Source organism: Mizuhopecten yessoensis, unplaced genomic scaffold (genome assembly GCF_002113885.1).
Source record: "Mizuhopecten yessoensis strain PY_sf001 unplaced genomic scaffold, ASM211388v2 scaffold7669, whole genome shotgun sequence".
NCBI lineage: Eukaryota > Metazoa > Mollusca > Bivalvia > Pectinida > Pectinidae > Mizuhopecten > Mizuhopecten yessoensis.
The window spans coordinates 635,152-649,582 of NW_018407163.1; the positions used below are offsets into that span (position 1 = coordinate 635,152).

General features: G+C 35.6%; 1 protein-coding gene across 3 annotated transcripts in view; it reads left to right on the forward strand.

The window, feature by feature from the left end:
* LOC110454108 (heat shock 70 kDa protein 12A-like) overlaps nucleotides 1-8,910 on the forward strand; it is a 21,341-nt gene extending 12,431 nt beyond the window's left edge. For all 3 annotated transcript variants that reach the window (XM_021503473.1, XM_021503472.1, XM_021503474.1), the window contains 3 exons: nucleotides 3,764-3,985; nucleotides 5,232-5,394; nucleotides 5,979-8,910. In XM_021503473.1, coding sequence (XP_021359148.1) covers nucleotides 3,764-3,985; nucleotides 5,232-5,394; nucleotides 5,979-7,030 — 1,437 coding nt within the window. In that variant the 3' untranslated portion in view covers nucleotides 7,031-8,910. The remainder of the gene's footprint in view (nucleotides 1-3,763; nucleotides 3,986-5,231; nucleotides 5,395-5,978) is intronic.
* Nucleotides 8,911-14,431: the final 5,521 nt, after the last annotated feature.

The window sequence follows — 14,431 nt, forward strand, 5'->3', positions numbered from 1 at the left end:
TACCTCTAAGACAGCTTTAGTGTAATGATGTACCTCTAAGACAGCTTTAGTGTAATGATTTACCTCTAAGACAGCTTTAGTGTAATACTGTACCTCTAAGACAGCTTTAGTGTAATGATGTACCTCTAAGACAGCTTTAGTGTAATGATTTACCTCTAAGACAGCTTTTAGCAAGTGGTGCAAGTCTGTTATTGGCAAATTAATAGTTAAAGTAGGATTGAAAAGGAGTATTTGAATTGTTTTTCATCGTAAATAAAATTGCGTTGAAATCAATAGAAAATGTTATCGATAGTTGTGTCCGGTATATTTCAGATTTGCCAAACATGACAAAACAATTCTTAACAAAACAAAAATGAATGATAATGTATCTCAGAAAGGTGTTCATATAATTGGTGACTACAAGTCACCCCCGTAGGTCATTGGTCTACGATTGAAATCTGACCCGGGTTTTTAGTCTACTTGGAGAACCTAGCTACCTTGGCATCCTTAGAAAACATGCACCCAGTTTGTTTTCTTCGTTAGCTGACCCATGCCAGCAAAATGAAGTATCAATCGAAATTCATGAACGTACACCTTCTATATAAATCTTATTCCTCCAAGAAATGTTCTTGTCCATCCGTCCGACACACTCATCCGGATCAGCCAATGTCACTGTTACAATAAACACAATGGCCAAACATTCGAAAATTAGAAAGACTGGTGTGGATGGTCAAAGGTTTGGTTTTGATTTAAAGTGTAAACATCCTATTCACAGCTAAGGTCATTCAAGAACACGCCTCTTTGTGTGTAATGTACATATGTATGCATGCGTGTTTGTGTGCTGGAGATAGGAAATGTTGGTGGCATTGCCTCCTTGTGATACCGATGACAATTTTGCAGTGCCAACTTACTGAAATGCCATGCCGGAGGCAGTCAGCGCCCTACTTCGCCCGGTCACATTATACTGACAACTTGTGAACCAGCTGTTGTCACTATCCTAAATGCTGAGCGTTAAGCAGAACTTATCAACAACCATTTTAAGGACTTGTCTTAAGGATATATCCTGGCATTTGACTGAACCTATTGCCTTCGTCACCTTGGCGAACGTTCAATGCGATCAAACGTTAGTGTAATTGGTATTTCAAGTAAAACAATATAAATCGTAGCTCTTCATCACTAAAGCAATTGCCTTCATCCACGTGTCACAAGAATGGTTGTCTAAACATGCATAGAGAAAAAACAAGAGAAAACAAGCGTATCAACAAAAACATTTGGATCCCAAATCAATAAAATTAGGGCGCAATATGAACGAACGAAATAAAGACACCCTTGAAAATATCACAAGGATAATAAGACCAGGCGTTCAGTAAGGGTAAGCATATTTTGATTCATCGACGATACCCGCCATGTGAATCTAGGTCAAAGTAATGTCACCTCTCATAGCGAGAACTAGGGTAGCGACAAGGTACGCTAATGAGTGTAATGGAAACCCCGACCTTCATACCACACAAACAATGGCACTATTCCCAACGGGATCATGATAGCGATCATAACACTTGGCAAGTCTTCATCAGCATGTATCCTTGTTAACCTCGCGTTGTATATTTGCCTGTCAGTAGTTGATATCCATCACGAAAATCATCATATTCGGAGAAACCTTTTGATACTTTGATACCGGATCAACTGCGACCATAAGTTGGGGACACGATGTTACTACTAAGAAAGGGAAAATTCATAGCGGTATAATTGAAGTCGTCTTGTTTATCGTAAAGCATAGCATAAGTAAAGATCGGGGAACAGGCCGAGGTCAATGAATCTTCAGTATTCTCGATTTCAAGCACGGGAGAGTATATATCTGAATGTGAAATTGAAAGGACTCAGTATAGTAATTCCTACCAGCCCTGATAAGCTCATTGATAAATTCACCTTCTTATGAGATCAAACCAGGTCGATCAGAAGAGAGGCACAGTGTGTTCCATAGGAATGCCTACAGTATGCTGGGAAATGTTGCCACCAAACTCAAGAAATTCACACAATTTCCCAAATTGCTGACAGAAGCAGTTTTGTACATGACCAATACCCCACCATATATCACACGAAAAGAGAATGAAATGTAAATACACTCACTTCCATTATCACGAGCATTAAATCAGGGTTGAGGTCGTATTTTGATACTGTATACTCAAGAATTGGAATAAACCATATGGGGATTTTGAAGAAAACAAAATATCTTTTGATCAATCTTGAACATCCTCTTCTCAAAATATCTCTTCTATCAACATATTTGACTTTTCAACCCTTTACACTACCATTCCTGATACCAAATTAAAGGTACGTTCTCGTATAGCGAAAGCTCTCTTGTCAAAGAAAAGCGTACGGCGATAACAATAAATGGTTGCAAATGGTTTTAGAGAATATTTTGCGGAAAATACAACAAAGTCCAAAATGAAATGATTGAGTTCCAGCTGGTTGACAATAACTCTATGTAGAATTCGATGGTAATACTGTAGGCATCCCCATGTGAATAAACTGCGCTCTCTTCTGGCCGATTTGTTTCTGTTTTCACATGAAGGTGAGATTATTGATGAACTTGGAAGGAGTGATAACAATAATGTAGCAAAGTCCTTCAATTTTGTATTCAATTATATCGATGATATGCTGTAGATTCATAGACCACATCGATGGTATTAACCCTCCAGAGCTGGAAATCAATGACATCTCAGACTCTTTACTTAAGCCTCTTTCCTCGATCTAACTTACAACATGACCAATAGGGACGGCTTACTACTAAGCTGTACGAGAAGCGGGACTATTTCGACTAAATTCCGGATCGTTAACTATCCCTTTCTTGATAGCAACATCCCTGCTGCCCCTACCTGAGGTGTTTACAAGTCACAGTCGATTCAGTACTCAAGAGCTTGCTCCGAATATCATGACGTCCCTGATAGGTGTCTACTACTACGGACAAACTTTATAACACGGTTTCCAAAGATGCATAGTAATGAGAACTTTAGACAAGTTTTATGCTCGCCATCAGGATCTCAGGATCATCAGGTTTATGTTGTTTCTTTGTGTAATGTCAAGGTCAATGTTTGTGGTTTTGTTGTCAATACATGAAATTCATCGCGATTTAACCAACCTCTACAGGCGACACAACAACCTTTCTATGTATTGATTTCTTATATTCAAGTAATCACGACAATGTATGTATCGAGGTACTCATACCAATAAAGCACTTTGCAGGGATTTCCTCTTTTTTCCTTTTTATTTTTTTGATACTTTTTTATTTTATCACAATTTCTTTGTGATAAACGCTGGAGTGCGATACGTACGGGAGACTTTGAGGAGTAATACATTAGGGGGTAGTACGTGATATCGGCCGGGAAGCTACCAAGTGCTGTTTAGCTAAATAACTGTTATAGGTCAAAGGTCCAACGGTATACAGATGATCGTAAATCTTAACCTGGTCGCTCATTTGAATAAAAACACCAGGCTTAAGCAAAAATCACGAGGATGTGTTTCGTCTCATGCTTTGCAAGCAAGGGACAGTCTTACTGTCTGAATACAATCAAATATGGCCGACATCTTTTTTCTCTGGCATTCACACAGCAAACATTACATGCTAACTTTTATATTTAAAGATGTGAAAAAAATGACATTTTGCTAACCGACATAAATGAATATGTCAAATATTCTATTTTCATAGAATTTTCAAACCGGATATTTACATTTGCCTTGTACGTCATGTAAGAAAATAAATGTATATACTTGTCTTTCTAACCAGACCCTAGGTCGGTCAACCCTGATAAAGGACATCAATGGAGAGATGATGCCGGCTAAGACCATTTTCTCTATGGCGATACGATTTCTGAGGGAGCACCTGCTAACCATGATCCAGAAACAGATAGCGAACGAGCTGGATGAAGGCATGATTGGCTGGGTCATCACAGTACCGGCCATCTGGGACGAGGGCGCCAAACAGTTCATGAGGGAAGCCGCACAAGCTGTACGTATTCCAGGTTTTTTTAATTCTGATGTTTTATTCAAAACAGCGATGTGTGTTTCAGAAGCCTGTTTGCCTCAATTGTCCTCAGGGATTCTGGAAACATACCATTTTAATAATTATCCCACAATTTTTAATTAATCAGTCTCCTTTAATACTTTGCACTTAATTTCATAACATACTGATAATGAATTCTTAATATTAAAAAGTGTATTTTTTCAAGAGAAACATTGTACTTTATAGACTAATTGAAACAGATATAGCAACTTTTCTTTTTCAAGCTGACGTGTTTCTTTTACTTTTTCGTCTGTTGCTGACATTTTCTGTATCATTTTTGGCAAACGTGTATTGGTCCTTATTACCTCTTCTTATATATTTTTCGAAAAATATTAGACATACGTTCTCAGTGATTTGTACCACAGTAGATTCCTTATGGGACAAAATAACCCTGTGCTGAAGTATTAATGTTAACATTACCTATCTGCAAAGATTTACTTATTTTTAAAAGGAATTGTCTTGCTATGTTTTATGTCTCAATGGATTTGCATGGAACTTCATAAAACATTTTCGGAAAGACACCGAGATGGCGTTTCAGCGTGCTGTCTTTAAGGTCAAGGTCAGAGATACTTCATTTAAAAAAAAACCAGAAGACGTTTAAGACTTTTCATCGCGTAATTTGATGACATTTTATGCTTGAACAATTGTGAGATATGATGATCTATGTTGTCCATTGAGAAAAGAATACTTTATCTCAATAATATGGAAACCACTGCAGAATGCGGGATTAACAAGTATGTCCTTCGATCAGGGACACCCAGGGACAAAATAATAAACTTTTGAGCCCATTTCCAACATTTTAGATTCTTATTTATTCTTTCTTTTTTTAATCACGTTTTCGTATCCTTATGTCTCACTCAGAAATACCTTACATTTGACCTCGGTGTTGATCATATACATAAATGAGATCGGTTATTGGTTCTGTCTTCGGACTGAAATATTACAGCCTTTGCTTGAAGTAAAGCTTTAACTGGGTGGCGGTAAATACTAGTTTCCTCTATGTGAGTATAATATGACTGGGTGAGATGACATTATACTGTAACGAGTGAGAAGACATTTTGAAGTAGCCCTTACGACCTTGCAGTTTCATGCGTTTCATGGCGCTGCAGAAAAGATCAAGGTCATTGTTTCTATAAAATCTTTTAATTTTTCAGTATTCGTGTTAGTATATAAGCATCTTTATCTTCCAAAGGCTGGTGTTTGTACTGAACATCTTCAGTTAGCGTTGGAGCCAGAGGCCGCTTCATTGTACTGTATGAAGGAGCACGCCATTCGAGTTTGTGAACAAAGCACTGGGCGAACAGTGGCACCACTGTTCGAGGAGGGCTCCAAATTTATCGTGGTAGACATGGGAGGTCAGTGCACTATATAACTGTTCAAAAAGATATAAGTAACCATAGACAATTTTATATTCAGACCGATGCTTATGTTCTACGTTCACGTTTGATAGATGTAATTTATTTGAACGTGTTTTAATGGCCACGTTGTGGAATAGCTTAACATCTGCTATTAGAAAGTCGAATACCCTGGCCAAATTGAAAACGGACATCAAAACGAACCTCTTCACGTCGGCATTTTAGGATCGTTGCACAGACGTCATGTACACACCACACTTCATTTATTCACGTATGTGCATATTGATATGCGTATCTTCTTGTTTAATGTATAATGGTGATTGTAAGCCTTTTTTGTTTATCAATTATAACTAAAACTATTATCCATATGTTATGTAGGATGCTATATAAATGTTGATGGGCCGTTTAGAATGTAATAGTAAGTCACATCTGGTATGCAAAAGCTCGCCCTCGGTGATATGTTAGCAACAACGCTTTCCAGTGTCAGTACTAGATGTATCGATTTTATTACTATTATCATATTGTTTTATTTTAATGATTTAATCTTATGTTTATATTGAGCGCATTATGACTTGGTTGTACAGGTGGAACAATCGACATGACGGTACACCAAATAACGATCGGTCAGCGTATCCGTGAGATCCGACGAGCTTGTGGCGGGGCGTGTGGTGGGACGACAGTGGACAACGCCTTCCGAGCGTTCTTACATGAAGTGTTCGGAAACGAGGTCCTGGAGACACTGAAACAGGACTCTATGTCAGATTACTTAGAACTGTTTCAGGATTTCGAGGTGAAGAAACGCGGGTTTAAGTCCGAGTTGGGTAGAAAAGTCGTGTTTCACATGCCAGTAGCCCTAGTTGAGCTCTATGAGAACATGACGGGCAACAAGTTTGCCGACAGTATGTCAAAGTCTACGAAATTGTCCCAGAGTGTTAGTATTAAAAGGGACAAAATGCATATAGGTTTCGAGGTATGCAAAGACTTTTTCAGTGAGGCAGTATGCGGAATCATGAATCATACGCTAGAAATTATGACTGAAGATATCACAACGATAGTGTTGGTTGGCGGGTTCTCCGAATCCTCTCTAATACAGGCACAATTCCAAGAGATGTTCCCAAATAAGGTCATCTTCTGCCCACAGGATCCCGGACTTGCGGTTCTCAAAGGTGCAGTCTTGTATGGGTTTGACCCGAGTGTCATAAAATCCCGAGTGATGAAGTACACATACGGTATAGAGGTGAATAACATTTTTGATCCAAAAGTACATTCTCCCGAATATAGATTCTGGAGCCAGAGCAGCAGTCAGTGGTATTGTTCCAAGTGCTTTGATCCGTTTGTCACGGCAGAACAAGAGGTGGAGGACGGCAGCATTGTGACAAGATTGTACAGCCCCGGCAACAAACAGCATGAAGTAACCATCAGTGTATACGCCTCCAACCAGATACCGACTTACATCACAGAGCAGTCCTGCTTCAAACTCGGCACAATCAAAGTGGAGCGCCCTGCCCAGGGCTGGATTACATCTTCACAACTCCGGGTGGACATGTTGTTTGGAGGGACAGAGTTCACGGTAAAGGTGTCAGACACGTGCAACGGCGCATCATATATAAACAAATTCGACTTCCTACGGTCTTGATTTTGTAAAACACGCTGTAAAATATGTCTTGTGTGGTCATGACCTTGATCAAATGCAATTTTCTGTGTTCATGACTTTGTAGAACATGTCGAACGAATATCGCTAGGGTTATCCAGACTGTAAAAGACCACCAGCGGTCATTTGCTTAAAAGACGCTCCTTTATACTTGTACATCATATCATTAGGATAATACCTTTACAATTGATAATCCAGACATTGCAAGAACTTCGGCACTTAGTCACACCTGATCATCTAAACCATATATCTACTGATTATTTCAGTGTATAACCTGTTTAAACACGTTGGATCGTTCATTATCTAAGTCCGAGTATTTTGTTGGCATGCAGTGCAACCTTTGTATTCAAGAAACTTTGTGTTACAGTTACTTTGTTGGACTTAAACACTAAATTGCACCTTGTTAGTCTGAACATGCTGTGAATCTTGTCAGACTTAACAGTTGAACCTTGTAAGTTGATCTTTTTTTAAACTTCTATAACTTGTTAATCTTCTTTGTTTGTTGCTTTGTTCCAATTTCGTGTTTTCTTGTTGCTTTTAGGCCAGTCACACTATTGTTTTCTTGCGTTTCGTGTGTACTTTAGACTTTTACGATGGAATTCCGTGTGTGAAAACAATTTGCTAATTTTGTTAGTGATTCGACTGTAGTTTGTTTTCTTTTCTATTTCATATATCCTCGTAACGCGCGTGTGCAGAGTCATTTTAAAAGGTGAGATTTACCTTTACCACCGGAGCCTGAAATTCTTTCAAATACTAATAACAGTAATACAAAAAATACCTATAGTATGCTAAAAAAAATAGACTACTTTTTAAGCATATTATAGGAATTGTTTTTGTATTAGTTATGATTATGTTTTGACTTTCAGACTCCTGTTACACAACCGAAAAGGAAGAGTAAATGGAATAGGAAAGAAAATATTCAGATCGCAAGTATTTCAATAGAATCGGAAGATTAATCTTGGTCTCTCCAATGACCGTTCCTGTGTGCAGAACACAACCCCCGATTTCGCAGGGGCCCTCATTTGTTGCATCGCACGATAACATGCTTTTGGATACAACAGACCTGTCCCTCGCAAACCTTATTATGTACCAGTTATGAAAAGTTTTATAAAGTGTATTGTGTTATACGATTAATATTTATTTGTTTACATATTATACAACCTATGCGTTTTCTTTCTGTTGTCTTTTATCTTCAAACCGTTTTAGTATACGTTTGATGTATTCCTTTTAGTGAACGTGTATTTTTTATACTGTTTGACCCCGAATTGTTAATTGGAACAGTAAACCATACCAAAAAATACTCTCCTTCATGGAGAACATGGAGTGGGAGGTCTACTAGCATAGGTTTGGCTTTTATGTAATGGACGTGTACTAATCTGAACAGTTTGATTCGTTTTACACTAGTTAGATCACTTTAGTTACTACATTTTATTTACACTTGAACCTTGCTTGTCTGGTAACTTGATGTAGAATGGAACATTGTTAGTCTGGATAATTTAGTTTGTATGTTCAGTGGAACATTTTCCCATTGACACTTTAAATTGCATGTATTGTGGAACATTGTTAGTCTGGATAATTTAGTTTGTATGTTTAGTAGAACATTTTCATTGACACTTTAAATTGCATGTATTGTGGAACATTGTTAGTCTGGATAATTTAGTTTGTATGTTCAGTGGAACATTTTCGCATTGGCACTTTATATTGCATGTATTGTGGAACATTGTTAGTCACGATAATTTAGTTTGTATGTTTAGTGGAACATTTTCCCATTGACACTTTATATTGCATGTATTGTGGAACATTGTTAGTCACGATAATTTCGTTTGTATGTTTAATGGAACATTTTCATTAACACTTTAAATTGCATGTATTGTGGAACATTGATAGTCACGATAATTTAGTTTGTATGTTCAGTGGAACATTTTCGCATTGGCTCTTTATATTGCATGTATTGTGGAACATTGATAGTCACGATAATTTAGTTTGTATGTTCAGTGGAACATTTTCGCATTGGCTCTTTATATTGCATGTATTGTGGAACATTGATAGTCACGATAATTTAGTTTGTATGTTTAGTGGAACATTTTCCCATTTACACTTTAAATTGCATGTATTGTGGAACATTGATAGTCACGATAATTTAGTTTGTATGTTCAGTGGAACATTTTCCCATTGACACTTTATAATGCATGTATTGTGGAACATTGTTAGTCGCGATAATTTAGTTTGTATGTTCAGTGGAACATTTTCCCATTTACACTTTAAATTGCATGTATTGTGGAACATTGTTAGTCACGATAATTTAGTTTGTATGTTTAATGGAACATTTTCATTGACACTTTAAATTGCATGTATTGTGGAACATTGTTAGTCACGATAATTTAGTTTGTATGTTCAGTGGAACATTTTCGCATTGGCACTTTATATTGCATGTATTGTGGAACATTGTTAGTCACGATATTTTAGTTTTTATATAAAGTGGAACATTTCAACCTTGACACTTTAGTATGTATAGTGGAACATTGTTAGTCTGGATACGTTGGTTTGTATGTACAGTTTACCTCGTCAGTCAAGACACTTCAGCTTCCATATACAGTCAAGCTTAGTTTGTTTTAAGAATATCTTGTAAGTCCATATACCATGGTTTGTACATTGTATTTGTTACATGTCTACTACAATAAAACTTTTTAGTTAAGACACGTTAGTTCGCATGTACGGTACACCATATTATTTGGACACGTTAAGTTTGTATGTAGAACTTTATACAGCTTTTTTACTTATCTTGTTAGAGTGGTCTAATCAAAGCTACACACCTTTTTTGTATGTACCATTTGCAATATTCGGGATATTTTTGTTTTTGCTTTTTTCGACTGCTTCCATTTCCTTATGCCTTTCTTGACAATATCTCACTTTGGTGTAAAGGCTATGGATTCTGTTCCAAGACCCGAGGCAAACCAAAGTCTTGAAAATTGACGCTTACTGCCCTTGATCAAAGGTTGACATATCAGTGAGATGGCACTGTAAAGTAACTTTGGTGATAACATTTACTTCCGTGTCCATTGTTGACTTACTCCCTTGAAGAAGGCCAAAAGACCGAAATAATGGGGCTGAGAGTGACAATTGTTATATCGTTTATCCTATGGAAATCAACTGTTGATTGTTTGGTTTAGTTTGCTGTAGTTTCCTATTAACAGCTTCAATGCCATTTAAAAGTGTGCCTGTGTATGTATATTTGTGTATCGGCCTCCTTGTAAAAGCCCAAATCGGATGCTGATATTAAAGTGTTACCTCAACGATACACTATGCCAAGAGCACCCAGCAGAGAACTTCACCTGGTCACATTACGTTGACAATGGCTAAGCCAGTTATTGCACTTAACTAGATGCTGAACATTTAACAGTGAATCACCACCCTTTGTAAAGGACCTAACATGGGAGCAGAACTCATTGCCTGTTCACAACGGTCGAATGTTCTGCCGTGCAGCCGAAAGTGCATTGACAAGAGAGGCATTGCACATTGACAAGAGAGGCATTGCAAAGTATTAAGATCAAGAAAGGAAAGTCAAGACAGGAAAAGACAGATCCCAAACGTTACAATACTTTGAATAGGATGTGTTACACACATTGTCTGCAATTTTTCATTTTATAATTGTCAGATGCCTCAATGGCACATAGGAATATCCCTGACATAAAAGGAATGGACAGTAGAGATGTATAACAAGGTCATAAGGTTAATTAAATTACAACAGAAATTGGTTCCATTGTCATTTTTTTAATATAACCCTGACCAGTAAAATCATTAAGCTTTTCAACATAAATTACTTTTCTATCATATTACATAACTGGCATTTTCAGAAAATACAAATGTACTCAGAGCTCACTACAGGAAGATCATAAACCTATCTGTTTAATCTTCCTCTTCTCATTCGGAGCATGATAATATATCATCATGGTTACCTGATCCATGATGGATCTTACACACACTCTCATTTCATAAGGATTACGAAATACGAGTATTCTCAAATGAAATTGTGAAAAGTTTCATAATCTGAAATGAAAAAGAAGCAATTTTAAAATCATTTTTATAACATAATGGAGAATTTTTGCCAATATTGTGAAAAAAAGTCTTCCCATACTAATATTAAGGATATATTCACCCAATAATAGAAACCAATAGATACAGGATATTTAATGGTTTCCAACTAAACATAAATTACGCGAGTATGGCAGGAAGCATGAACTAAAGAACATGTTTATCTGCCATAAGAGTGAAATTATCCAAACATTTAGCTCTTAGATTAGATCTATAACTAATTATAATGTAAATGATAGCCGTACTCTTATCGTGAAGATGTATGTAAGCACCAGGTCTTTATTTTTAATTGCACATTTTAATTGTACACGAAAGCAAGAAAGAAATGTAATAAATAAGTTACAAATATTGACATTAAAGATATTTAAAACTTTGCCAATACAGGCTTCTTGTTGTCCTTTATATACAGAATGTACATATATCTAATCTACTACTGTTCTACAGAGGGAAAGAGGGTTTATTTCAGACAGGTTGATATGTTGAACATCCCTCATAACGATTAACAGACAGTTTGGTCCCATTCATTTCTCTTTATAAGCTAAAATTCTTTAGAAGTTAAAATTAGTTCACCTATAAATAATTCTACCACTTTTTAAATGTTTAATATAAAAATAATTAATAGAAAACTGAACGCCGTATAAAATGTACATAAATATGCAACCAAAGCAATAAGCCTTGGTTCAAACTACAATATAGACCATGACATTGTATTGCATGATGATGTTTCATCAATAATGTCATAACCTGTTTAGCACAAATACGCAGAAAACAGCTATTACGTAAGTGGGGTTTACTGTTTTACTGTAGGTACAAGTACTAGTTTTCAACATTCAATCACTGGAAAAATGTAATAGTAATTGTTACTTTGCTCAGCAAAACATTAAAGGAGAATAAAACATGATCTGTATATACCTGTGTACATGCATAAACTGAAAAGAACTGAGGAGAAAAATCCATTTTTCTTGTTACCACCCAGCAATTTAAAAATAAAAGTTATTCTTTATTTATTTACTGTCAATATTATCAGTGGAAAGGTAAAGCTGATGGCTATCTTAGATTTTAGAACAATCTAAAAAATACTCATTTACTTGGAAGCAATCTAACTAAATTCCTATTGTTATAACAACAATACTGCATATTAAGTATTACACAACTTTTTATGACCATGGCAGTATTAGGGTACTGTAGTAACCTTTTATTATATTGTAATTAAACATCTTTTTATGACCATAACAGTATTATTCTTACACAACTTTAGACAACATTTTCCCTGTGGAAGTTAAAGACGATGTCAATTAAAATTTCCTCTCTGTGGAGATAATTCTACCCTTCTGTTCTTGATGTTTAAAATCACTTAATTTATCCCCACCATAAATATCAACCTTTACATCATACAACCTTGAATCACTTGGCCCACGTCTCCTGCATATCAAATTTTGTCAGAATCTCTTCAGTGTGTCTGAACTATCATATAACTATTATTCCTCTACAGGAAGAGTTGACAAAGGATGCTTTGCATACGTGTAGCTAAAAAGTGAGAGAAAAAATAACAAAGTACAGTAAGGGCTAATAAATTGGTTTTGGTGGTAACTGTGTATATGTAAATGTAGAATAATCCAAAAACTGAAATTATTTTTGCAGCACTTCAGTAATTTTATTACAACTGATGATAAAGAATTGGTTAATTTAGGGATAACCTGTCATTTTTGCACATTCTCTATATTGGACATGTAACTCTGCCCTAAATGATCATAATGTCTACAGAAATGACATACCTCAGTTGTAATGTATTAAAATCACTGACAAAACCTGTATGTAGTTCAACTGGCAAGAACTGGCAGCTAGTCATCTATATTACAAGCTACATGTTTTAAACAAAGGATAAAACAGATCTCATAATGACAAACTATAATGAAGTAAAAAAATAATGTACAAAAGTAAAAACACAATTTTTATACAGACCTTTTACTACAGCACTGATAGGTTAATCTATATAATGTCAACAATGTCACGAGGATATCACGAGGATATCATGATGCAGTAAATGTCCCAGAAACAATATATCACCGACACCGATTCCATGTTCATGTGTGATTTTTTCCAAAAAAAACCCTATAGTCCCACAGCTTAAGTGAAAAGATATATTATTATTTTTTGATTGAAAGCCTAAATTAAGTAACATTAACTTGTTTCTACAGTACGGAGATTAAGTATTAAGTAACATTCACTTGTTACTACTGTACGGAGATTGAGTATTAAGTAACATTAACTTGTTTCTACAGTACGGAGATAAGTATTAAGTAACATTAACTTGTTTCTACAGTACGGAAAGTAAGTATTAAGTAACATTAACTTGTTTCTACAGTACGGAGAGTAAGTATTAAGTAACATTAACTTGTTTCTACAGTACAGAGAGTAAGTATTAAGTAACATTAACTTGTTTCTACAGTACGGAGATTAAGTATTAAGTAACATTAACTTGTTTCTACAGTACGGAGATTGAGTATTAAGTAACATTAACTTGTTTCTACAGTACAGAGATTAAGTATTAAGTAACATTAACTTGTTTCTACGGAACGGAGATTGAGTATTAAGTAACATCAACTTGTTTCTACGGAACGGAGATTGAGTATTAAGTAACATCACTCATTTCTACAGTACGGAGATTAAGTATTAAGTAACATCACTCATTTCTACAGTACAGAGATTAAGTATTAAGTAACATTAACTTGTTTTTACAGTACCGAGATCGGAGATTAAGTATTAAGTAACATTAACTTGTTTCTACAGTACGGAGATTAAGTATTAAGTAACATTAACTTGTTTCTACAGTACGGAGATTAAGTATTAAGTAACATTAACCTGTTTCTACAGTACGGAGATTGAGTAATAAGTAACATTAACTTGTTTCTACAGTATGGAGATTAAGTATTAAGTAACATTAACTTGTTTCTACAGTACGGAGATTAAGTATTAAGTAACATTAACTTGTTTCTACAGTACGGAGATTTCTTTCTGAAATCCTATGTTAAACACTTTGAAGGTATTTGGAAATAAATGTCAAAACAAAACAGTAAAATGTGAAAACAAAAACAAACAAAAATTACAAATATTCTGTTTTAAAAACACTGACCTTCAATGACATTTCCTTCGGTAAGTAGAACAGAATTATAACATATTAGTTTTTACTTCTACCGGTATATCTAACATCCTTATTATCAAAAGGAAATCAACATAACAAAAACAGAAGTAAAGATTAGTACAATACTGGAAAAATGCTTATTCACTTTCTTA